This window comes from Halichoerus grypus, chromosome 9 (assembly GCF_964656455.1).
Source record: "Halichoerus grypus chromosome 9, mHalGry1.hap1.1, whole genome shotgun sequence".
NCBI classification, from domain to species: domain Eukaryota; kingdom Metazoa; phylum Chordata; class Mammalia; order Carnivora; family Phocidae; genus Halichoerus; species Halichoerus grypus.
In genome coordinates, this window is record NC_135720.1 from 68987120 (window position 1) to 69010599 (window position 23480).

Consider the following 23480-nt stretch of genomic DNA (forward strand, 5'->3'; position numbering starts at 1 on the left):
TTAGTTTCACCCCCACATTGTTGCTATTCCCGTGTGAGAGTTGCCCCCCTCACCCCCCCAAACCTTGAAACATTTTATTTTGAGATGGGGGATTACAGTCTGAAACAATGAGACAGGAGTAGGTGGTCATGAATAGCCTCTGAGTATGTTGTACACCTGTGACCTTTCCCAAAACGCTGAAGAGGAATTATTATTCAATCTAGGCAGCCATGAGGCATGTTATGTTTTTAAGAAACATTTGCATCTGGGTAGGCCTGATTTTTTAATATTCTTGGTGGAAAGCGCTTTGAACCATAAATGCACATTGAAAGGCAATTACTATGGAGACTGAGCCTCTGCAGTGCATTTCTCCGAGTTTTCTTCTGGGGGAGATTCAGTATCCATGCAGTGTCCTAGGCACACTGCTCTGGGTGGGGACCCGGGCGCAGCAGTGTTGGGGCGCGGGGGGCGGGGGAGACAGTCCACTTGGGACTGGAACCCTCCCCAGGACTGAAAGCTGGAGAAGGCCACCCAAAGTAGGGTGTGTGTGTTGGAGGTGGGTGCGGGATATGTTCTCTGGTTGTGCAGGCCCCCAGCTCGCCAGCCTGTGCGGGTACCACGTGCAGGAGGCGCGCGTGGGGGCCCCTAGCGCGCAGCCGCGGTGGGTGATTGCGCAGCGTCCCAGGGTACGGGGCGTGTGCCACTGTGAGCTTCTGGTTAGGTGGAGGGCTCCGCGCCGCCCTGCCCCCGCCCCCCTCCCCCAGTGTGTGTGCGCGGCCTCGGCCCAGCGCCCCGCCGAGTGGTGCTGGAGCCCGGGAAAGCGCGCGCGCGCGCCTGTGTGTGTGTGTGTGTGTGTGTGTGACAGTGTGTGTCAGGTGACTTGGGTCACGCAGTCTCTCTCTCCCTCCTCGGGGAGGAACTGCCGCGCTCCGGCTGACTCCTCCGCCGGCAGGCGGGCGGGGCAGGGAAGGGGGCTCCGGGCGCGGTGGGAACCGCGAGACCCAGACCTGGACGCCGACAGCCGCGGGGGGCGCGCGGCCCTGCCTCCGCGGGCTCCCGCGAACCTCCAGACAAAACCCCAATTCAGAAATAGGTTGCGAGCGGCAGGGGAGGAGGTTTGGCCCCCACCAGGGACCCCCGCCGCCCCCGGGACGGCCGGCCGTGGGAGCGATGAGCCAGGTGCTGGGGAAGCCGCAGCCGGAGGACGAGGACGACGACGAGGAGGATGAGCTGGTGGGGCTAGCGGACTACGGGGACGGGCCCGACTCCTCGGACGCCGACCCGGACAGCGGGGCGGAGGAGGGAGGTGAGCGCGGGGTCCCCCGCCCGGCCCCACGCCCCGCGCGTCCTCAGCCCGCACCCCGTCCCTTCCCTCTGTGTCTTCCCGCCCCCCGCCCGACCAGGCGCGCGGGCCACCGACTTGGAGGGGATCCAGGAGAGCGGAGTTGAGGGGTGAGGGTGGGGAGGGGCGCCCGAGGAGCGACGGGCTGCAAAATGGGGGATCCCGGGCGCAGGCGGCGGAGGGGGGACCCGGATCCGTGGAGAGAGCAGAGAGGAAGCGTAAGGGCAGGAGGAACGTACCCTCTCTGGCCCCTTCCATGGCTAGTACCTCCCCCGCCCCTCACCCGGAGCTCTCCACAGGGTCTGGGGGTTGGGAATGGGAGGGGACCGCCCGGCGCGCCCTGGGACCTCTCCCTGAATGCTGGTGTCGAAGCCTGGTCAGATGTCGTGGCTAAAAAAGGCAGCCGGCGGCAGCGTGACTGGCAGGGTCGTCGGCAGCTGCGGGTGTCAGTCTTACCCCGTGTCGCCGCGGGAGGGGTCCTTGGGCTGCCGGGGTCTGCGGCGTCCGGGGCCCCCGTGGAGCCGCGGGGGGATGCGCACAAGTGATGTGGGAGTCACCGAGTGGCCGCGGGTTTCCCGGGATCCAGGGGCAAATACAGTTGTTAGGACACCTTATCTCTGCTCAGTGTCACCACCTGGGCATGGCAGTGCTTGCCCTGGAGTGAGCGCGGGGCGGGGGAATACATTGCCGCTCAGAAGCAAACTCTGTTTCCTGTTTAAGAAGTGGGATTTAGCAATTGTTCAGCCTGTTGGGGGGGGGGTTCCTGCATTGAATTCTTAAGGCCTAAGGAAGTTGAAAGATTTTTAGGATTCCAGAAAGGTTCATCTTTTTTTGTTTGACCCCAAAGCAAGGGAAAAAAGTCCTCTATTGTAAGGTCACTTGAAAAGGTCAACAGAATGAGGCTGTCAAACATAACATCTAGATGAAGCTGTAGGCTTCCTAGAGAAGGAACGAACTTCTAAAAATTTCACTTTGAAGAAATTGTGGTATTGAAAAATTCACTGAACTTATTTTAAAATTCCTATTCAAGGCCTTTCTGCGGAGGACAATTTCCATTATTTTATGTATGGGAGGTGCTACTTTCAATTAATCAGAAAGGGAAGAAAGTTTTTTTTAAAGAGGGAAGAAAGCTTGAGCCTGATAGATGAGAAGGAAGCTTTCTAAGTCACACTTTTTCATAGTGTCCTGTGTCCAGAGAGGATTTGTACTAATTCCCCATTTGCTTAAACTGGTGTGTGCACCTGTGTGCTTCTCTCTTCTGCACCTCCCCATAATTGGTCCCACAGTTGAGCACATGGCCACGTTTTTGTAGATAAAGGCTTTCAACCCTTTTGTTGGAGTCTCTAGGGCTACCTTTGGTAATTAAATTGTTCAGTCGCTTTGTTATTATTCAAATTGCTTTTGTTAGCTCCTTCTAGATTCTTAGAAGACTCCAGAGATTCAGAATGGGGATGTCTTTGGAAGATATTCGAAATAGTAGACACACAATAGGGCGCATGTGTGATACTCTTTTAAAAAAAGAAAAGAAAAGAGACTATATCTGGGAAGAAAAGCCCTGTAATTCGATATTGTTCTGGGGACCCGAGACGTTCCATGGAAAGTAAAGGACCTGTTTATTTATTCTGCAGTTCTTTTAGGGGGGCACTTTTAAAATTTGATTTGAGGACTTGAAATTGAAATGAAAGTAAAGCTTTGCTGAGGGGTGGGATTTCCTGAACAAAGGGCTTCCCCAGAGCCTGGTCTTGAATGCTCCCCACTGCTCCTAACCTAAAGGCAAACTCTGTAACTCTGTAACTGATGCTTTTCATTACTTCAGTAATAAAATCATCCCTCGTGAGTTCTTTGGATCAACCTGGAATCTTGCTATAAAAGCATTAAGTATATTTATGTGGTAAGAGGAGTGACAAATGATTATTTGCTCCTACAAACATTACTGAGGCTGGGTCTTTATCCCCCTGGGCCTGCCGTAGGTAGGTGGTCTGTTCTCAGAAGACTTCCTCCATTATATCAGGTTCCTGTTCTTTCCACGTATCCCTGGCTTTGATTTTGGGGTTCAGTCCTGAATGCAGAATCTCTTATCAGAGGATTCACTTTCTAGAGTGGCAGAGAGGCTCCTCAGTCAGCAGTTCTAGCAACAGCTGTCCCTTACAATGTCGTGCCAACTGATAGGATCCTGGGGAGTTGAGATGAGGGTGGAGGATAGGAGTTGTGACTTTTGTCCCTGGGACCTCAAGTGCCACCAAAGGGTCATCTCAATTTCTAATGGGCCCTGGGCACATGTCGCATTAGAATCCTGTGTTTATTTTGGTAAAATTTACATCTACCTACTCTCAAATGTAAGAAAAGGAATGTGGAGGGAAAGGGACTTTTTTACTCTGAGGAAAGATGGGTACGGTACATTTTGAACCATGAACAAAGCATTTCTCTAATGAACTCCCTTCCCCCTTTACCTTCCTAATGGACTTGATTTAATGCCTTTGCTTAATGGAGACCTGGGGCTTTTTCCATGAGGTTCAGAAATCTACCCTGGCAGGTGGGATGCAGGACTGACTAGCATCACCAGGTAAGTTGCAAAGCAGTTTATCAGGAACTGTGCAAAAAGAAGGTAGATTGAAAGTCGATAGTGTGAATTCCATTTCCCTTAGTCTTAGAAGGAATCTCTGATCTTATTTTTAAACTGAGGGCCTTGTAAGTTTTACTACAATGTGCAAAATTTGAAAGCTTATTGCAGCTAAGGTGAAACTTAAATTGCACTTCCCTGGCTTGCACTCCAAATTTTATTCATGAATAGCTGGAGTGTTCTCGGGTACTTTAGTTCTGTTAAGGACAGATTTGGACACCTCTCAACCCCCGTTTGAAGGTAGTTAATCAGAGATAAGGTGAGTCTCACCTTCAACCTCCTCACTCCAGATAAAACTCCAGAGAGTGGAGGCAATAAATAAGCCATTAAAAACAATTGCAGCAAATATAATGATTGTTTTTAGACACATGGAGTTTAAATCTTTAGTAAATTACTGTGCTTTAAAACTGCAATAACAAGGAAAGCAATTAAAAGATCATATGAGGCGCCTCGGTGGCTCAGTCAGTTAAGTGTCTACCTTTGGCTCAGGTCATGATCTCTGAGTCCTGGGATAGAGTCCTGCGGGCTCCCTGCTCAGCGGTGAGTCCTCTTCTCCCTCTGCCCCTCCCCCCACTCGTGCGCGTGCGGGCGCGCGCGCTCTCTCTCAAATCAATAAAATCTTTTAAAAAAAATAAAAAATCATATTTAATCAGAAAGTGAAATTGTTTTTTCCCAAAGTCCCTCCCAATTTTTAGGGGAAACTTGGCTAAGACAGCTGCTCATGCAGAGTCCAGCTAAGGTGCGTGCGGTCTTGTTTCCATAGCAACCTGTGAACTCTCTTAGGGTCTGAGGAAGTGACAGTTTACGTGGTTACTGGAGGCACGAAAAATCGACGGTCAGCAGGTGACACTTCCCTGATGGGTGTAAATGCAGTGAAACCACTGGTTTGCATCTATTAATCATGAGTGTCAGCTTTTTTTTTTTCTTAAAGTAATTTAAAAATTACTAGTGAATTTATCCTCTCATTGAGAGTAAGTAGAGATAGATAATTGTTCTTCTGATAGTGACACTGTGGCTCAGAGGTGCTAGGACTTTTCTGCAGCCACAACATGAGCTAGACCTGAGCAAGGTTTAGGAGAAGGTCAAGTTCATGGATATGTAAATCCCTTTCCTTGTAATTCCACCTTGTCCAAAAAGAGTTGGGTTGGCTACAGCCCTGGCTATGCCTCATCTTTTGGGTTTTCCTCTGGCCCTGGAAATAGAGAGATACAGAAGAGTTGGAATAGATGAAATACAGAATAGTTAAAAACGATGTGACCAAAGTCACACCTTAGGCACAATACTTGTTTAAATACATATGGCACGGGCGTGCGTGAGTGAGGGGGGAGGGACAAAGAGAGAATGAGATAGAGTCTTAAGCAGACTCCACACGGAACCACACACAGCGCTTGATTTCATGACCCTGAGGTCACAACCTGAGCCGAAATGAGGGGTCGGACGCTCAACCAACTGTACACCTAAGCTCCCCGAGTGCTTATTTTTATATTAGATATTTTGTAAACATGTTTCAGTGATTCAGAGTATCATAGAATCTTGATTCTATACTTCTATCAGAAATCTGTCCCATTTTCGTATCAGAACAGACATAGGGTAGTCTGATGGGGAAAAAAGAAGCAGAAACTAAGTTCTAGAGTTCTGGATAAGGGATGTAGTTCTGAGTTTGCAAGATCATCTTTGTCAGTCCCCAGCTGACTGTGTGTCTGTCTGTTTACCCTCTGCTTCAATCCGTCCCCTGACCCCATAGCTGTTGTTGGTGACACAATTTCACTTCATACCTTGGCCACCTCTTTCCTGTTCATTTTGTCACTTTCTTCTCTACCTCCTTTATTCATCCTTACCTTTTTTTTTTTTAACCTTTTCTGTTCTTCCTCTTCTGTGAAAGCTTTCAAGCTGTTTTGTAACAGTGGCTTTTCCCTGCTTCTTCTGTAACACTCAAGACAAATGGGTTTTTCACTCCTGGCCTGAATCATGTAAGATGCTCTCAACTTTCTCCTCTTGAGGACCTTTGGGGGAGACTCCAGCTTGGTTTCTCAGTGCATAAGGTAGAGGATCACAGAAAACCAACTTGGATCACTCTCAGAGTGTTAAAAAAAGAAAAAGAAAAGTTCACAAGAGCACTTTTCTCCTTCTTACAGAAGCATTAGTAAATCAGAACACATTAGAAATGTTACTGAATATGTATGTTAAGGAAATATTCATATATGGAATTTTTTAGTGACCCGCCAGTGTGATGTGAAAGGGTTTCATAGAGAAAGGTTTGGTCCTTCACATATAAATAAAATCACCTTCAAAAACTTTCATGCCTTTGAAAATATATGTTCTGTTTGCATTTAATTCTCCTTACTAAGTAGTTGATCAAATGGACAATGAATCTTTATGATGTTTGCATATTCTTTTATTAATGGTATTATCATTCACATATTTAATTCCCACTTAGGACGGAATTTCTCCCTGAGCTCCTGGGTCTTTTTTTTTTTTTTTTTTAATTAAATAGGCTCTACACCCAATGTGGGACTTGAACTCATGACCCTGAGATCAAGAGTGGCATGGTCCACCAACTGAGCCAGCCAGGTACCCCTGAGCTCCTGGGTCGTGAATGTATAAGTGGTACCATTGATAGAAAGGTAAAGGATCGCAGATAATGTTGTAAATAGAAACAAACCAGAGGCCTCTTCCTAAAAGCATGAGTAAATAGAAACTTAAGCCTTTGATGACCCTACAGAATACTAATAGCAAAGAAATTCTAATTTTCCCTTAAGGCTATGTGAGCTTCTCACTGCAGCCGCATTCCACAAGAGGCCCTCTCGTTACCTAGGCTTGGGCTGGGGTTAAAATAAAGAAAGAAGGGGGGTGATGTGTATACGCAGACTGCTAGGTAAGGACTCATGGGCCAGGGGACATGTATGGGGTCACACAGCTGGTACACAGCAGAGCTGGGACTTGAACCCCAGTTTGTCACTATCCAAGTACTGTTTTAAACCATTCCACTTGCCATCACTCTGCCACCACGTTTTCCTAATTTTTCATTAAATCTCTGTTTCATTTTCCCATTTTGGACCCACTCAAAGGTGTCACCTCTTGGAGAACATTCCTTAATTAGAATAGTTCTCAAATGTATAATATTTTTTGGCATTTATGAAGTGTGTTTCCTATGATGTCTCATTCTTCTCTGAGAGACTGCGTGGGCTTAGGAAGGGAAGGCCAACCCTGTTAGAATTGTGTCAGACCTTTAGTTCCCATTTTCCTGAATTCTTTGTTGTGAACATTCCCAACCCGCAGATCAGCCAGGTGTGGCCCCTAGGCAGCCATGTACTCAAGGCGCTGATGCATCTTTCCCTTCCTTGTGTATTTACAAGGCCTGTTGGTTTTTGACAGGGATCTGCCAGTTACTGATGAAGTAATTAGTCTGCAGGTGCAGTTACGTGGCCCCTCCCCATAATGCTGTTCCTTGGATGATTGAGTTTCCCTGGGATTTCCAACAGTCTAGTTACAAAGCCAGGCTGTTTGGAAAATTGGGGTGCTGACAGAACCCTGTGCAAAATAGGTAAGGTATGTTCGGTGTCCCTGACAGCAGTAGATAAACTACCTAGGCATAAAGCTCATACTCTTGATACTCAAGTGCTGATCTGGGCCAAAGTCAGATAGGAAGTTTCTTTTTAAAGCTTCAGTTAATTTAGCTTCAAATTCTGCTTAGTCACTTTCATTCAGTTATCCCAGCCAACAAACATCTATTGAGTGTTTATTGTAGTAAGCACTGAAGGCCTCAGTTTTTACATCTGTAAAGGATAAAGTTTATCCACTTGAGGATTAGAGGTGACCCTCTGTGCTATGCAGGTGGTCAGTAAATGAGAACTGCTGGGTGATAAGAGGTTGGAGCAGGGTTGGTTTGAGCTGTTTGACGGTGGCCAAGGCTAAAATCTCTCAAAAATTCCCTCACCCTCCGGCAACAAGATTAGGGGAAAAACCAGCAGTTGAGGCATGGATGGCCCCAGCGACCTACATTCCCACTTCAAACCTGCCTGTGACCTCATGTTACTGTGCTTCCCAGGCCCCAGATTCTTCTCTCACCTGAGCTGCAGGTGGACAGGCACCCCAGACTCCACGACTTCAAATACCTGTTCAGCCTCTTTCCCTTTACCATCTTTGTGAATGGGCCCTTGTTAGCTTGGTCTGCCAGGTTGGGAACTTGGGGCTTCTTTCTCCCTTGTCATCTGTGTCCAGGGGATCACTGAACACTATTGAGTCGATTTGAACTTGTCACAAAATCTGTTCCTTCTGACCATTTCCATGGTCTATGCCTTAGTTCTTTCATTTCTCATTTGTGTTCTAGAATAACCTAACTGCTGTCAGGGGAGGAAAAACTTTTCCTCTATTCTCTTAGGTTCTGAATTGGGAGCCTGAAAATTAAACTGACAAAAGATGGATTAACAAGAGAAAACCAAATTTAACTACGTACTAATGCATGAGAGTTCACAAAAAGTGCAACTTAGGTGTTTAGAGGGGCGCCTAGCTGGCTCAGTCAGAAGAGCATGCGACTCTTGATCTCATGTTGGGAGTAGAGATTAGTTAAATAAATAAATAAACTTAAAGGTGTTTAGAATTCTGGCTTTATTACTATCTTAATAAAGATGGGATGGGGAGGGGCGGAGGGGCAGTTCTGGGAGAATGAGTGACTTCTTGGAAGGGAGTTGGGGAAAGGGCATTTATGGAGAAACAAATGACTTTTTGGAAAGATAAATGGACCTACAGGAGAACAGATGGGAGTAGGATAGTTTGGGGACCACGTCTGTTTGGGTGTGGTGCCAACTTCTCTTCTGTCTCAGTCTCAGTCTTCACCAAGAGAAGATTAGAGTTGCTTCCAGGAAGGAGATTTATGGCAATAGAGTTCTTTTGGGAGGCTCTGCTTTAGGCAAATAAGGATTTCAGGGACTTAAGTATCTTTAGCTCTGTATAATTTGTATGGCACAGTGGCTTATTCTAGACCCCTTCACTGTCTCCCCACTGACACCCTCTAGGGGGTCTGTTTCTGGAGTGAACTTCTTGAAGTATAAATCTGATCATGTTAGTCTCCCTTTAAAATCCTTAATGATTTCCTCATGGCTTACAAAGTAAAATCCAGACTTCCCAGTATCTCATCCATGAGGTAGCAGAGTCTAGCAGTGGTTGACAAAATATTTTTGACCGTGGTCCACAATAAAAAATGTGTTTATACTGTGAACCAGCACCACATATGTGTAAGTAGACTTGAAAAGTTTCGCTAGCGAAACTTACTCTTATTATGCATAATGTACTCTGGTATTTCCTAGTCTCTTCTTTTTTCTTTGTTGCAGTTTTTGTTTGCTGGGGAGGTAACAGACTTCTCTATCAACTAACCTATTCAAAGATATTTATTGGACTCATGCCACATGCTTTGTAATTTGCCTGTGTATATGTGGGACAGACAATAAACAAGTAAACAGACAAGAAGACAAATGCATAAAATAGATAATTTTGTATAGTGATAAGTACTATTTTTTTAAGATTTATTTATTTATTTGAGAGAGAGAATGAGTGGAAGGAGGGGCAGAGAGAGAGAATCTCAAGCTCACTCCCCTCTCAGCGAGGAGCCCAGATATTGTGCTCGATCTCAAGACCCTGAGATCATGACCTAAGCCAAAATCAAGAGTTGGTGGCTTAACCAACTGAGCCACCCAAGCCCCCACCCCTCAGTGATAAGTACTATTAAGACAGGGTAATCAGGAAGTGATGGGGTCTGATTCAGCTGAGAGGAGGTAAATTGCTGCTGGGTTGAGTGGGAAGAAAGCTAAGGGAAGCCAGGTGGAGGGAGAAGCATGTACAGACCCCAGGGTGAGGAACCGGAAGGTCAGTGTGGTTACAAGATAGGGAACTAGTGGGGAAGATGAACCAGGCACGGGATGAGAGGGTAGACCGTGTAGGGCCTTTGCAGAAAGAAGGTGTTTGGATTTTATTCGAAATGCTGAAGGAAGTCACTGGACAGCGTGCAGGCTTTTCTTGCCTTTAAACTACATTCCTTAAACTCCAGGAAAGCCAGAATCTCTTCCTGGCATCACCTTTCCCTCATTCATCTCTTTCATGCCTCCTTTTCTTTAAGACTCAGATATTTCTCCAGGGAGTCCTCTGAGCCCATAACACCTCCGTAACAGTGCACTGTAATTGTCAGTTTTTCTTGTCTGTTTTTTCCTCTAATCACTAAGGAATGAATCTTTCCTTTGTGTCTGCAGCCCCTGGCTCAGCCCAGTCTAACACTTGGCAGAAGATCAGGGAACCTTTATAAAACTGAGCAAACTGCCCTCTGGTAAATTTCACCTCTCTGGGCAACTTCCTCCACACCCGCTGACACTTTTAAAGGGCCCTCCCTGGGATTCCATCTCCAGTCCCAAATCCTGTGTTTCCTTTTTGATCTTCTTTTTAAAAAAAGTATTAGCCCTTATATTGCAGCTCTCCTTCTTCATTCTCTTCCTTTCACCTTTCTCAGGATGTTCTTGAGTGAGCGGTGATGCACAGGGAAAGTTCAGTGGAGAGAGCCAGCTGTCCAGGAGGCCAGGAGTTTGGGTGATGCATTTCCTGATGGGCGCTCCCTCCTATCACTCCCAGAGTGGGTGAGAGCCTCTGGGAAACCCCACAGGGTTTCCGAAGCAGAGATACTTAAGGGGAGGTGGGAAAGGATTAGAGGAGAGATTTTTTTTTTTTTTAAATATACATGATCTGTATCAGACCCTAGAGGCCCATCATGCTTGAGAGCAATGGCAAATCAATTTTTCCTTTATTTTATTTATTTTCTAAAGTAATCTCTACACCCAATGTGGGGCTCAAACTCATGACCCCAAGATCAAGAGTCATGCTCTACTGACTGAGCCAGCCAGGGCCCCCAAAGGAAGGATTTTTGTCAGCAGTCCTCTGTGATATAAGAAACCTCTCCTGGTCAACAGCAGTGGTCAAAAAAGTGTTTTTGACTGTGGTTCACATAACAAATACATTTATATTGTGAACCAGCACCACATTTGTCTAAGTAAATCTAAAAGAGTTTCACTAGCGGTATGTACTCCTATTATGCATGATGTACTCTGGTATTTCCTAGTCTCTTCTGTTTTCTTTGTTGCAGTTTTAGTTGAATGCCATCTGATTGTTGGCTAAGGTTCTAGGTGAGGACTCCACCACATACTAGCCCCGTGACCTTGGGCATGTTCCTTCCCCCGGATTGCTCAGGTGCAAAACAGACTTGTACCCCCTCATTGCCAGGGGGATGGGGGTGTGGGGGGGGGAGGAGGGGGTAAAAGTTTGCAGAAATGTCTAGCAAGGTATCTGGCATGTGTCCATACCAGCTAAATGTAAAATGCATCTCCATGGGTCTGACGGGTCTCCACAGAGTTGATGGTACCCTTGCCGATCTGGCCCACCATTTCCCAGCAGTTTACCGTTGGTGGCCTGTGTTTGAATTTGGCAGGGAGAAGGAAATACTTCCAATGTGTGTACTGGCATGTGCATCTCGCTTCCCAGCCAGTCTGTGTATATAAACTTGCACATACACTACCTCCTCTCTACGTGGTGACCTTCCATCACCTTCCACTCTCCCAGGAGGAGGAGGAGGTCCATCCTCCAAGGCACCAGCATGGATGGCCATGCTGCATAGACACTTGCAGACCCTGATGAAGATAAGTTAAAATCTACACTGATATCCAGTAGTATAAATTGGGAAGAAATAAAAACATGTATAAACACTTAAATATTTCTGAGCTTGTACATAATTTAATGTGGACTTTTGCTTTCTTTGATTGGATTGAGTGTTGCACAGCAGAAACAGAATGCATAGACTTTTGGGTGGGCCAGCCCTCAGTTGGAATGTTACTTGATCTTCCCAAGCCTGAAATTTCTTTACCTGTGAAATAGAGATAATACTATGTATTCCTGAAGGAGTTGAATGGGATGAAGTGTGGAAAGTGCCTCATACAGTACTTGGCATATGGAAGGTACCTTCATATGTGGTTGCTGAGTTTCATTGCACCCATATTTTCCTGTTCTATGAAAGGCATGGTGCCTTTGCCTGGCTTAGGGCCTCTGCTCTTCTTAGAGAGCCTCCCTCCGCCCCCCCATCAACCCCATCCAAATCCTGCACTGCTTTGTTTGCATTCATAACCCTTGTAATGCACTGAGTTCCTTCCCACTGCCGTGGGCATTTCTCCCCTACTCTTTGCATTGATCTAACACTAGTTTGTGAGGCAATAATAATAATAGAACAACTATAACTCTTGAGGTTTCCATTTTTGTCCTTGAGAATACATTAAAAAAATTTTTTTGTCAGGTATTCTTTTTTATTTTTATTTTATTTTTGTTTTTTAATTTGTATTTATTTTTTTAAAGATTTTTTTATTTGTTTATTTGAAAGAGAGAGAGAGAGACACAGCGAGAGAGGGAACACAAGCAGGGGGAGTGGGAGAAGGAGAAGCAGGCTTCCCAATGGGCAGGGAGCCCCACTCGGGGCTCGATCCCAGGACCCCAGGATCATGACCTGAGCCGAAGGCAGACGCTTAACGACTGAGCCACCCAGGTGCCCCTATTTTTATTTTTATTTACTTTAAAATTTTTGTTTAAAGATTTTATTTATTTATTTGATTGAGAGAAAGAGAGGGAGAAAGCACAAGCAGGGGGAGCGGCAGGCAGAGGGAGAGGGAGAAGCAGACTCTCTGCTGAGCAAGGAGCATGACATGGGGCTCAATCCCAGGACTCTGAGATCATGACCTGAGCAGAAGGCAGACACTTAACAGACTGAGCCTCCCAGGTGCCCCGAGAATACATTTTTTAAGAGCTGTATTGAGGGGGTGCCTGGGTGGCTCAGTCAGTTAAGCCACCAACTCTTGGTTTTGGCTCAGGTCATGATCTCAGGGTCCTGGGATCGAGCCCTGTGTTAGGCTCCATGCTCAGTGGGGTCTGCTTGAGGACTTCTCTCCCTCTCCCTTTGCCCCTCCCCCACTTCCGTGCTCTCTGTCTAAATAAATAAATAAATACATCTTTAAAAAAAAAGCTGTACTGAGGTACAATTGATGTAAAATTAAGTACACCTATTTGATAAGTTTTGACATATGTGTACACCTTGGAAACCATCACCGTAACTAAGAACATGTCCATCACCCCCTAAAAGTTTTCTTATACCCCTTCAAGGTTGCTCCCTCTGACCCCTTCTCACTACCTCTTCCATTTCCCAGGCAACCACTGACCTGCTATTTGTCACTATAGATGAGTTTACAGTTTTTGGAACTTTATGTAAATAGAATCACAGAGTATGTCTTTTTCAACTGGCTTCTTTCACTCAGCATAATCATTTCGATATTCATCCATGTTGTATATGTCAACAGTTTATTTCTTTTTATTGCTGAGATGCACCACAATTTGTTTATCCATTCACCTGCTGATGGACATTTGGGTTGTTAACAGTCTTTGACTACTTAAAATAAAATTGCTACGAGCCTTTGTGTACAAGTATGGACATATACTTTCATTTCTTTTAGGTAAATATATAGCTGTGGAATGGCTGGGATAATATAATACATGTTTAACTTCTTTAGAAACCACAAAACTGTTTTCCAAAATGGTTGTACCATTTTACATTTCCACTAGCAGTGTATGAGAGTTTGGTACCTCCACATCCTCAACATTTGTTACTGTCTGTGTTCTTAATTTTAGCCATCTTACTGTGTATGCAATAGTATCTCATTGTGGTTTTGATTTACATTTCCTTGATGACTGATGATGTGCTGAGCATCCTTTCATGTGTGAATTTACCTTCCGTAAGTCTTCTTTGGTGAATTGTCTGTTCAAATCTTTTGCTCCCCCACCTTTCCAAAAATTGAATTTTGTTTTCTTATTAATGAGTTTTTAGAGTTCCTTACATATTCCAGATACAAATCCTTTATTAGATATATGATTTACAAATATTTTCTTTTAATCTGTGGCTTGCCTTTTTTAAAATTATTTTAATGGTGTCATTTGAAGAGCAGAAGTTTTTATTTTAATGAAGTCCAATTTATCAATATTGGGGGGAGGGTGTTATATCTAAGAGATCTTTGCCTAACCCAAGGTCATAAGTATTTTCTCCATAGAAGTTGCATAGCTTTAGGCTTAAAATTAGGCCTATGATCTATTTTGACTTAATTTTTGTATATGGTGTGAAATGTGGATTGAAATTCTTCTTTTTTGCATATGGATATCCAGTTGTTTTAGTACCATTTGGTAAAAATGACTATCCTTTCTCCATGGGGTTGGCTTTTCATCTTTGTCAAATCTCAGCTGTCCTTGTATATGTGGGTTTATTTCTGGACTCCTTATTCTATTCCAATGATCTATTTGTCTATCTTTGTGCCCATACCACATTGTTTAGACTGGATTTTAAGTTTCTCCAAGATAGGAATCTTGTTTTGCATATCTTTTTGTCCAGCCAACCTTACCAATCTACTACTTTGAGTATAGTAATCAATATATTTATTGTATTGAAAAAACAGAAACCTTACAACAACCACTTAACAAGAAAATGTGGAGTTGAAATCACAATTTAAAGAGTATTTAATATTTTGAAATATTTCTGTGTCTGCTATGACTCCCTATACATTAATCTTTTTTTAAAACTAATTTTAATTATATATATGTATATATATACATATACATATATATATATAAAATGTGTTTTCTTTTTAAAATTAAAGCCACAGGGGTGCCTGGCTGGCTCAGTCGAAGCAGCATGTGACTCTTGATCTCAGAGTTATGAGTTCAAGCTCCACTTTGGGTATAGAGATTACTAAAAAAAATAAACTTAAAAAAAAAATTAAAGCCAAAATCCCTTTGATGATTCCCCCAGATCTTTCACCCATACACTCTTTGTTTGCTGTGTGTCCTTCTTTCACCCATACACTCTTTGTTTGCTGTGTGTCCTTCTGGACCCTTTTCTAATGTACTTTCACAAGTATTTATTTTCTACTGGTTTGAGATAATTACTCCTAATGTCACTTTAACCTTTATGTCATACTTTCCAGCACTGTATCCCTTTGTACTACATTCTGAGGGGATTTGATGTTCCATTTCACTATTGCCCTCTTTATCTGTCTTTATTCTGCTTTTCAATCCATATATCTAACCCCCACACACAATTATATTTTTGTTTCTAAGATCTCTAAGGCCATTTTTTCATGGTTGCTCTTATTCTGAAACTGTCTGTTCTTGTTTTATGGATACCACATTTTCTCTGAATATTTTAATCATACTTAACTTGGAAGTTTATTCTGACTCCTTTATGAACTCTGCTTCTTCAGATGTATATTCAGGTATATGCATATTAGACTTTTGAGGAAATGTCTGGAGGGAAGATGGTACTGCTTCTACCTGTTGAACTCCACACACTGTAGTGAGAGTTAGGGAAGGGCAGAGCCGTTGGAGCATGGTAGTGTGGGTGCTCCCTGTTCCTGCTGGGCATCCTGAGCCCCTGGAGCACTGCCTTCCCCCTCATACCCAAACTCCTATAGTCATTGCTCCTACCTGGAAGTGTGTCGTAGGTGGGTGGGTGGCAGTAGTGCTCAGAGTTTATCTGCTGGCTTTTCTCATTATGCTTCTCCAAATAACAACGCTGTTTGTTGTCTTCATGCCCCTCCCTGTTTGGGCTTCCACCAGTTCTACCTTCTGCAGCAGAACCCTACCATTCCTGGTCAAGGGCTGCAGGTTCCCTCTTCAATATGACCTTCGTGTTTCTTAGGGATTTCTCTGTAATCTGTCGACTTTAAGGTTTTTTTGTTTTGTTTTAAGCTCAGATATTTATGTTTATTTGTTCATCTATTTATTTATGGTTTATACCTTTTCTGTTATTTTTAGAGATTGCTTTACTGTGGGAGGGGAGGACTGTGACATGTTACCAGTCTGAAAATTTTAAAACTCGAAGCCCTGTTTTCTTTTTTAATTTATGCCCTGCTTTTGCTAAGATGGACTTGTAATGACAGTACTGTGAGTGAGTAGCATATGATGACTGAGGAAGAAGAAGAAAGCTGGTGACTTTTTTGGGTGCTTTCCTTCCGCATTATTGCTTCTATAGTATATCATCAGCAGATCGTTGAATTGGGTTAGGTTGAACTGGAGAAGAATGTGTGGGTAGGGTAGGAGTAAACTGTTGCTTATAGTGGAGTAGCAGCTGTGCACATCTGTACCTGCTTGCTTTTTCTTTAGTCAGTTATTGTTTTACCTGAAATTTGTGTGTTTACTGAAACCTACTGCAAATTCAAACATCAAAATATTATGTATAGTAATGAAATTCACTAAGATATTATCAAATATTAATATGTATTTTAGACCATTGTAGAGACTTGGAAAAATTTATTAGTTACAATAAGGGAAAAAAGAATTACTTTCCAGTCACTATTGAATTAGATCAGGACCAGGGACCAAGAAAAATATAAGAGAGGTTGCCAGAAGGAAACAAAAAAGAAATTCATGTATATTGGACTTATATTTTCATTTCTTTGAATATATTCCTAGGAGTGGAATTGGTGGGTCATATAGTGACTCAGTGTTTAACCTTCTGAGAAACTGCCAAACTGTTGAAAGCACATCATTTTACGTTCTCACCAATAGTGGGTGAGGATTCTAATTACTCCATAGCCTCATCAACACTTGTTATTGTTTGTCTTTTTGATTATAGCCATCCCAGTGGGTGTGAAGTGGCGTCTTATTGTGGTTTTGATTAGTATTTCTTGGATGGCTAATGATGCGGAACATTGTTTCATGTGCTTATTGGCCATTTTTGTATCTTCTTTGGAGAAATGCCTCTTTAGATCCTTTGCCCATTTTTTTTTTTTAAGATTTTATTTATTTATTTGACAGAGAGAGACACAGCGAGAGAAGGAACACAAGCAGGGGGAGTGGGAAAGGGAGAAGCAGGCTTCCCGCAGAGCAGGGAGCCTGATGCGGGGCTCAATGCGGGGCTTGATGCGGGGCTCGATCCCAGGACCCTGGGATCATGACCTGAGCCGAAGGCAGATGCTTAACGACTGAGCCACCCAGGCGCCCCCTTTGCCCATTTTTTAAATTAAGTTGTCTTTATTATTGAATTGTAAGAGTTCTTCATATATTTTGGATATTAGTCCCTTACCACATATGTGATTTGCAGGTGTTTTCTCCCATTCTGTGGGTTGTCTTCACTTTCTTTATAGTGTCCTTTGAAGCACCAATGTTTTAAATTTTGATGAAGTCCAAAATTGTTTGAAGCATAACTCAAATGAACAAGCATCTCTTTAGGGCATAGAGACTCTGATGATCTAGACAAAGAAGACATTGCTTTGGAATGCTAAGACTGGATTTTTTCCCTTCACACTCTGCTCCTGGAAAGCTCTACTTTTCACACTCCAGATTTGCTGCTTGTGATACGGAGTTGTACAGGTTTTCCTGCCCTCTGGAATGGTGTGACAGGTAGCGAAACAGCATTTTTCAGTGTTCTGCACTTACTAAAAGGCCCCTCAATGAGTGGAATGAGGTAGTTAGCAGTCTCTGTATTTGGAAGAGTGGCATTGTCTGTGAATCATAAATCACATCTGAGGTGGAAGTGAAACTCCTCTCATTAACCGCTGTGAAAGAAACTCACCCTCATTCTTGTTTTGTGGTTTCTCCAGTTCTGGACTTCAGCGATCCCTTCAGCACTGAGGTGAAGCCCAGAATCCTGCTCATGGGCCTGAGGAGAAGTGGCAAGTCATCTATTCAGAAAGTTGTCTTTCATAAAATGTCTCCCAACGAAACACTGTTCTTGGAGAGCACAAACAAGATCTGCCGGGAAGACGTTTCCAATAGCTCCTTTGTTAACTTTCAGATTTGGGACTTCCCAGGACAGATTGACTTTTTTGACCCTACATTTGACTATGAGATGATCTTCCGCGGAACAGGAGCGCTGATATTTGTCATCGACTCCCAGGTAAAGTTCAGTCTCGGGGTACTTGGGACTGCAGACCCCTCCTCCCCACAGAGGCCATCCCTCCCCTGTGTTCAAACCAGTTCCTTTGTGTTGGTTTTGGTGTGGTTTTTAGAATCGGGAATAGCCCTTTTTACCAAACAAGCGTTTCTCAGTGGGGGCTCTCAGGGTTGCAAAGGGGAAAAGTCTCCCTCTGTGGAACCCTAACCAATGAGCAGCAAGCAGCGTCAGGGAGTTGTGTATGTGCCAGCAAATCACAGAAACCTTACAGATGGAGAGGGCCACCATACAGGCCAAGGACAGCAACTACATGTCCCCTGCCCCCGATACTCTTGGCAGACATCTGTAAAACAGTACAGATTCTCTGCAACAAAAATATGTATATAAGTCTGCATTTTAAAATGCTTACTCGGGGCGCCTGGGTGGCTCAGTTGTTAAGCGTCCCAGAGTCCTGGGATCGAGCCCCACATCGGGCTCCCTGCTCGGCGGGAAGCCTGCTTCTCCCTCTCCCACTCCCCCTGCTTGTGTTCCCTCTCTCGCTGTCTCTCTCTCTGTCAAATAAATAAATAAAATCTTAAAAAATCATAATAATAAAAATAAAAAATAAAGAGGAAAATTACATTTATAAAAATTAATAAATAAAATGTTTACTCTTTCCTAGGAAGATAAAATTCTAAGTATGAAGTTTTTCTTTTGAATTAAATTATTGTAATCATTACTAGTACACGATTGACAGCATAACTATTAGTATTTTATAGGTAACTACTAAATATAAAAAGTAAAATTTTGATTGATAAGTATATCTTTTAAGATGATGGATATTTTTCCACTTAATTCACGTATCCGTGCTTGAATAAGACAGGATTTGGCATCAATTCTATTTTTGATTGTGTCGATGTAAGTGCTAAGAAACCTTGTTCACATAAATAAGTAGATGGATATGGGGTGAGTTTTGTTATAGCATTCGCTCAATTATTTAAACACTTTCCAAGTTATATCCTCTAAATTGCCCAGTTTTCTATCACAAAGGATTGTTTTTAGTAGTTTATCAGTAGACATCCTGATTGCGCCTTCCTTTAACTTTGCTGAAAGCAAAGACGTGGGGACCCCCTGACTGGTAAAGAGCCTTTGTACCCAGGAATCAGTTACTCACTTTATTAGTATACAAACTAGTCGTCTGAATTGTCTCTTTGGTCCTCTGGGCCTTTCTCCTGTGAAGTGGGAGCCAGCAGTTAAAGGGGGGAGGGGGGAGGGAAGCAGCAGACTGCAGGTGCATCTCAGGCATACCAGTCTTAGGAAAGAGTACAGGGAATAGAACTGAGACAATGATGCCCTTCAAACTCTCTATGTCCAGGCACTCTTAGAAAGTGTCCTGGAAGCCTAGCTGAGCCTGAAGGCTCTCCCAAGGGCTCTCTTTTACAGCTGTGGGGGATAAATGGCAGTAAGTCCTCCCAGAAATGCACTAAACCAGCTCTAAGTTCAAGGGCATGATATTTCCCTGAAACTGGACCTGCAATTAGACAGATGGGCCAAGCACACCTGCCCCTTCCAGAAGTGCCAGTGGAGTTAAGGAGGCAGGGACATGTAAACTGTTAATAATAATGGTTCTGAGCCCGCTCTTGGAAAACCCATTCTCTGAGAAGACTGCTCATGCCTGAGAGCCTCATAAATTCATCCAGGGAACTAGGTGCCTGTTTAATATAATAATGAAATTTTCAACTAAGCCTTTTAGTTCCAAGTGATTGTACTGCGTACTTCTAGTGTAGCTGTGGGAGTGTGGCCATCTGGGAGGAGGGGCTCTTTCTTTCTTTTTTGGTGGTGGTGTGTGTGTGCGGGGGAGACTTTAAATTCCGGTGCCTGATCTGTGAACAGCAGTGCCTCCCCTCCCCTGGGCCCATCTGGAAATGCACGCCTGTAGACACCTGCATCAGGTCCAAGCCCTGCTGTCAGTCGCTGCTTTCCTGGCTCTCCCACTTGTACTGACCTGTTTTCTGGCCCATCTGTGGCCTTGGCAGTAGCCCCTGCCTTCCTGCCTAGGTCTGCCGGCACCATAAATTAGGGAGCTTGAGCAGGACGGAGCAGCCGGGTTGTGGGAGCGCTGCCGCATGGGGGGCGAGCTCTTGTCTATGTCCCACTCAGCTGTCTCTTCGAAGCTCCAGGTTTTTCCCCAAGTCACTCCACTGCTGTTTCTGTAGTTGTTGAACCAGGTGGCAGTGGTAATAGCCCGACCCTTGGGTAAGTAGATTCCAGTCCGAGGACTCCTCTTTTCAAGACAGTGGCGTAGTGAGTACTCCCTTCAATACCATGTTGTGCTTATGTAGCAACTGGCATTTCTAGAATTCAAATGTCCAACGCAGCTCTATCCTAGGTGTTTGTACTATGGCTATAAGGTGGCTAAAAATAGGTTCGCTTGCCTATTTTTAAGTTGCAACTGTAATTTGGTTTTAATTTTACCTGAACATGAAAAGTGGCCCTTCAATTTGGGCTGGTAAATGTGTGTTTTCTTTTATTTTGTTTCTTGTGGGTTTTTTTTTTCCCCCTAGCTGTAGGGAATAGAAAGGTATAAGAATGTTTGAGAAATTTGTCTTTTTAAGTTCCATTTTCAAAAAGGGTGGAAAAATATTGTTGAGAGCTATCATTTACTAAAAAGAAGGAATAATGAAGTAAGCTGTTTTAGAGTCTGTGTAATATATACTTTTGTATTGGAAGCAGACTGTAAAAACCATGTTTTCAGGAATTTTTATATGATGCAATTACAAGCACTGAAAAGAAAAGCAAACTTCAGGCGATCTTGGCAGGCACTTGCACGTCATTGCCTGTATTTCTAAACAGGGCTCTGTTGGTCTGACGCCTCAAATTTTTATTTTTTCCTTGTGAATTCCTCACAATCACAGGATTGCCAGATAAATATTTCACCAAGGAGAAAATGTGTCCTCCCAGAATGTTGTAAAATGAAAGAGCATGAAAGGATCCAGAGTGATTTCCTGTGAGCTAACTGCATGACACTGTCAGCCCCCCAGGCAGAGCCCACGTGTCCCACACCCTAGGGCCACCCTTGGCCCCCTGAAGCCATGTCTCACGGGCCTTGGGATCCAAAATGAAGTGTCGGCTTCATCTACACTGGTGATTTTGACCTGCCTGTAATTCCTAGGTCTAGTTTTTTTTTTTTTTTTAAAGATTTTATTTATTTATTTGACAGAGAGCAACACAGCTAGAGAGGGAACACAAGCAGGGGGAGTGGGAGAGGGAGAAGCAGGCTTCCCGTGGAGCAGGGAGCCCGATGCGGGGCTCGGTCCCAGGACGCTGGGATCATGACCTGAGCCGAAGGCAGATGCTTAACGACTGAGCCACTCAGGCACCCCCTATATCTAGTTTTGGAATAGGAACTAAGGCGGTGTATTTTTCTTGTATTTTTATTTGTTGTAGAAAATATTAACAGACACAGTGGGGAAAATCAGCCACGTGCCCTCTATTCGAATAAACCAAGTATTTTCTTCTCTCAAATGTTATTTTTAGTCCTCCTAGATACGTGCCACTTCATCACTTACGTGCCACTTCATCACTTAGTTGGTGATCAGATCATTTTATATGGCTGGCAGGAAGTTACAGTAACAACTTCTGATCTTTTGAGATTGTGATACTCTCTTGACATTGGCTAGTTTTGCTCACAGACGTGTCCCCTTAACTCCCCTCTTCAGTTAACGACATAAACCATAACAATTTTTGAGGTATAATTTACATACAATAAAATGCATTCATTGTGAGTTTACAGTTCAGTGAGTTTGACAAATGGGTATAACTTGTAACGACTCCACAGTCAAGATATAGAATATTTCTACCACCCGAAAAGCTTCCTTTGTTGTCCTTTTGCAGCCTGCCCCTGATTTTCAAGACAATGTAAATGAATTCTGTATGTTGTTTAGGGATACATATATATGTAGTAACATATAAAGAGATGATTGAGAATAAACACTAAACTCAGGAATAGTGGATACCTCTGGAGGGTGGGGGGTAGAGTGATGGGGTGGGCTGGGAGGTTGGGGAGAGACCCACGGGACTTCAGTGTCTACTGTTTGATTTCTTTTTTTTTTTTTAAGTTTATGTATTTAATCAATCTCTATACCCAATGTGGGGCTCGAACTCACGACCTCAAGATCAAGAGTCACATGCTCAGGGCGCCTGGCTGGCTCACTTGATAGAGCATGCAACTCTTGATCTCACTGTTGTGAGTTTGAGCCCCATGTTGGGTGCCCAGGTTACTTAAAAAAAAAAAAAGAGTTGCATGGTCCTCCAGCTGAGGCAGCCAGGCACCCCTGCTGTTTGATTTCTTAAACAAGGAGATGCATACGCAGATGTTCATCATATTATTATAAAAGTGTCATTTGTAGGAAGGAGAAAAAAACAGTATTGCGTTATTTGGGTCAGTTACTGTAGATCAGAGGTCAGCAAACTCTTTCTGTAGAGGGCTAGATGGTAAGTATTTTAAGCTTTGCAGGCTGTCTGTACCATCTCCGAGGAGTTTCCACAGAGGAACACCCCTCAACTCTGCCACTGCACCACAAAAGCAGCCATAGACAATATGTAAATAGATGAGTATGGTTGTGTTCCAATAAAACTTTACTTATAAGGAACACACAGTGGATCCAATTTGGCCCTTGGGCCATGCTTTGCTGACCTCTGCCCTAGACCAGTGCTCTTATCTTTCCTCCTGGCTCCTTCCCCATCCTCCCAGCGACCCATATCACATTTCCATCTCTGTTTATCACCGTTCACTCAGGGACTCAAAAATGTGGGAAGAATAGTATCCCAGGGAAGGTTCTAGGTGGTATGGGGTCATTTTGAATTCATAAAACTGCAACGCTGATCTTAATGACTGTCATCAAGCTACATCATTACTGCCTACAGCTGTTTTTCCTGCCTTTCTTTTTCATCTCTTTGTTCATGAAACTTCAGTTTTCCAATTTGAATTCCGTGAAACCAGCTTTTATTTGGGCTTTTGCAAAATATTTTGGAGGATTGTACCCACATGGTTTCCAAATTAGGAGTGTATATGAAAGAAAAAAAAAGGTAACTGTGAAGTAAGGTGATGGGTAGATTAACTTGATTGGGAAGATCATTTCATGATGTATGCATATATCAAAACATTATATTGTACACCTTAAATGTACACAGTGTTTATTTGTTGATCATACCTCAATAAAACTGGGGAAAAAAGAGTGTGGAAGGCAGCGTAGAAGGGTTTGGCCTCCCCTGACAGAAATGTACCTTTGTTCCCAGGATGACTACATGGAAGCCTTGGCCAGGCTCCACCTCACCGTGACCAGGGCCTACAAAGTGAACACTGACATCAACTTCGAGGTGTTTATTCATAAAGTGGATGGTCTGTCAGATGACCACAAAATTGAAACCCAAAGAGATATTCATCAGAGGGCAAACGATGACCTTGCAGATGCTGGATTAGAAAAAATTCACCTCAGGTGAGAACAGAAACCCTTCCGGGATCACAGTAATCAGCGGAAAAAAGCAGGTGTGGAGTCCAAAGTCAGCACGAGCAGTTTGGTGTTCACCTGTTTACCCTATTTGTGCTG

At 43.8% G+C, this 23480-nt stretch overlaps 1 protein-coding gene across 1 annotated transcript in view; it reads left to right on the forward strand.

The window, feature by feature from the left end:
• The first annotated feature begins 761 nt into the window (after nucleotides 1-761).
• RRAGD (Ras related GTP binding D) overlaps nucleotides 762-23480 on the forward strand; it is a 36307-nt gene continuing 13588 nt past the window's right edge. The window contains exons 1-3 of the mRNA XM_036065162.2: nucleotides 762-1285; nucleotides 17600-17895; nucleotides 23170-23369. Coding sequence (XP_035921055.1) covers nucleotides 1150-1285; nucleotides 17600-17895; nucleotides 23170-23369 — 632 coding nt within the window. The 5' untranslated portion in view covers nucleotides 762-1149. The remainder of the gene's footprint in view (nucleotides 1286-17599; nucleotides 17896-23169; nucleotides 23370-23480) is intronic.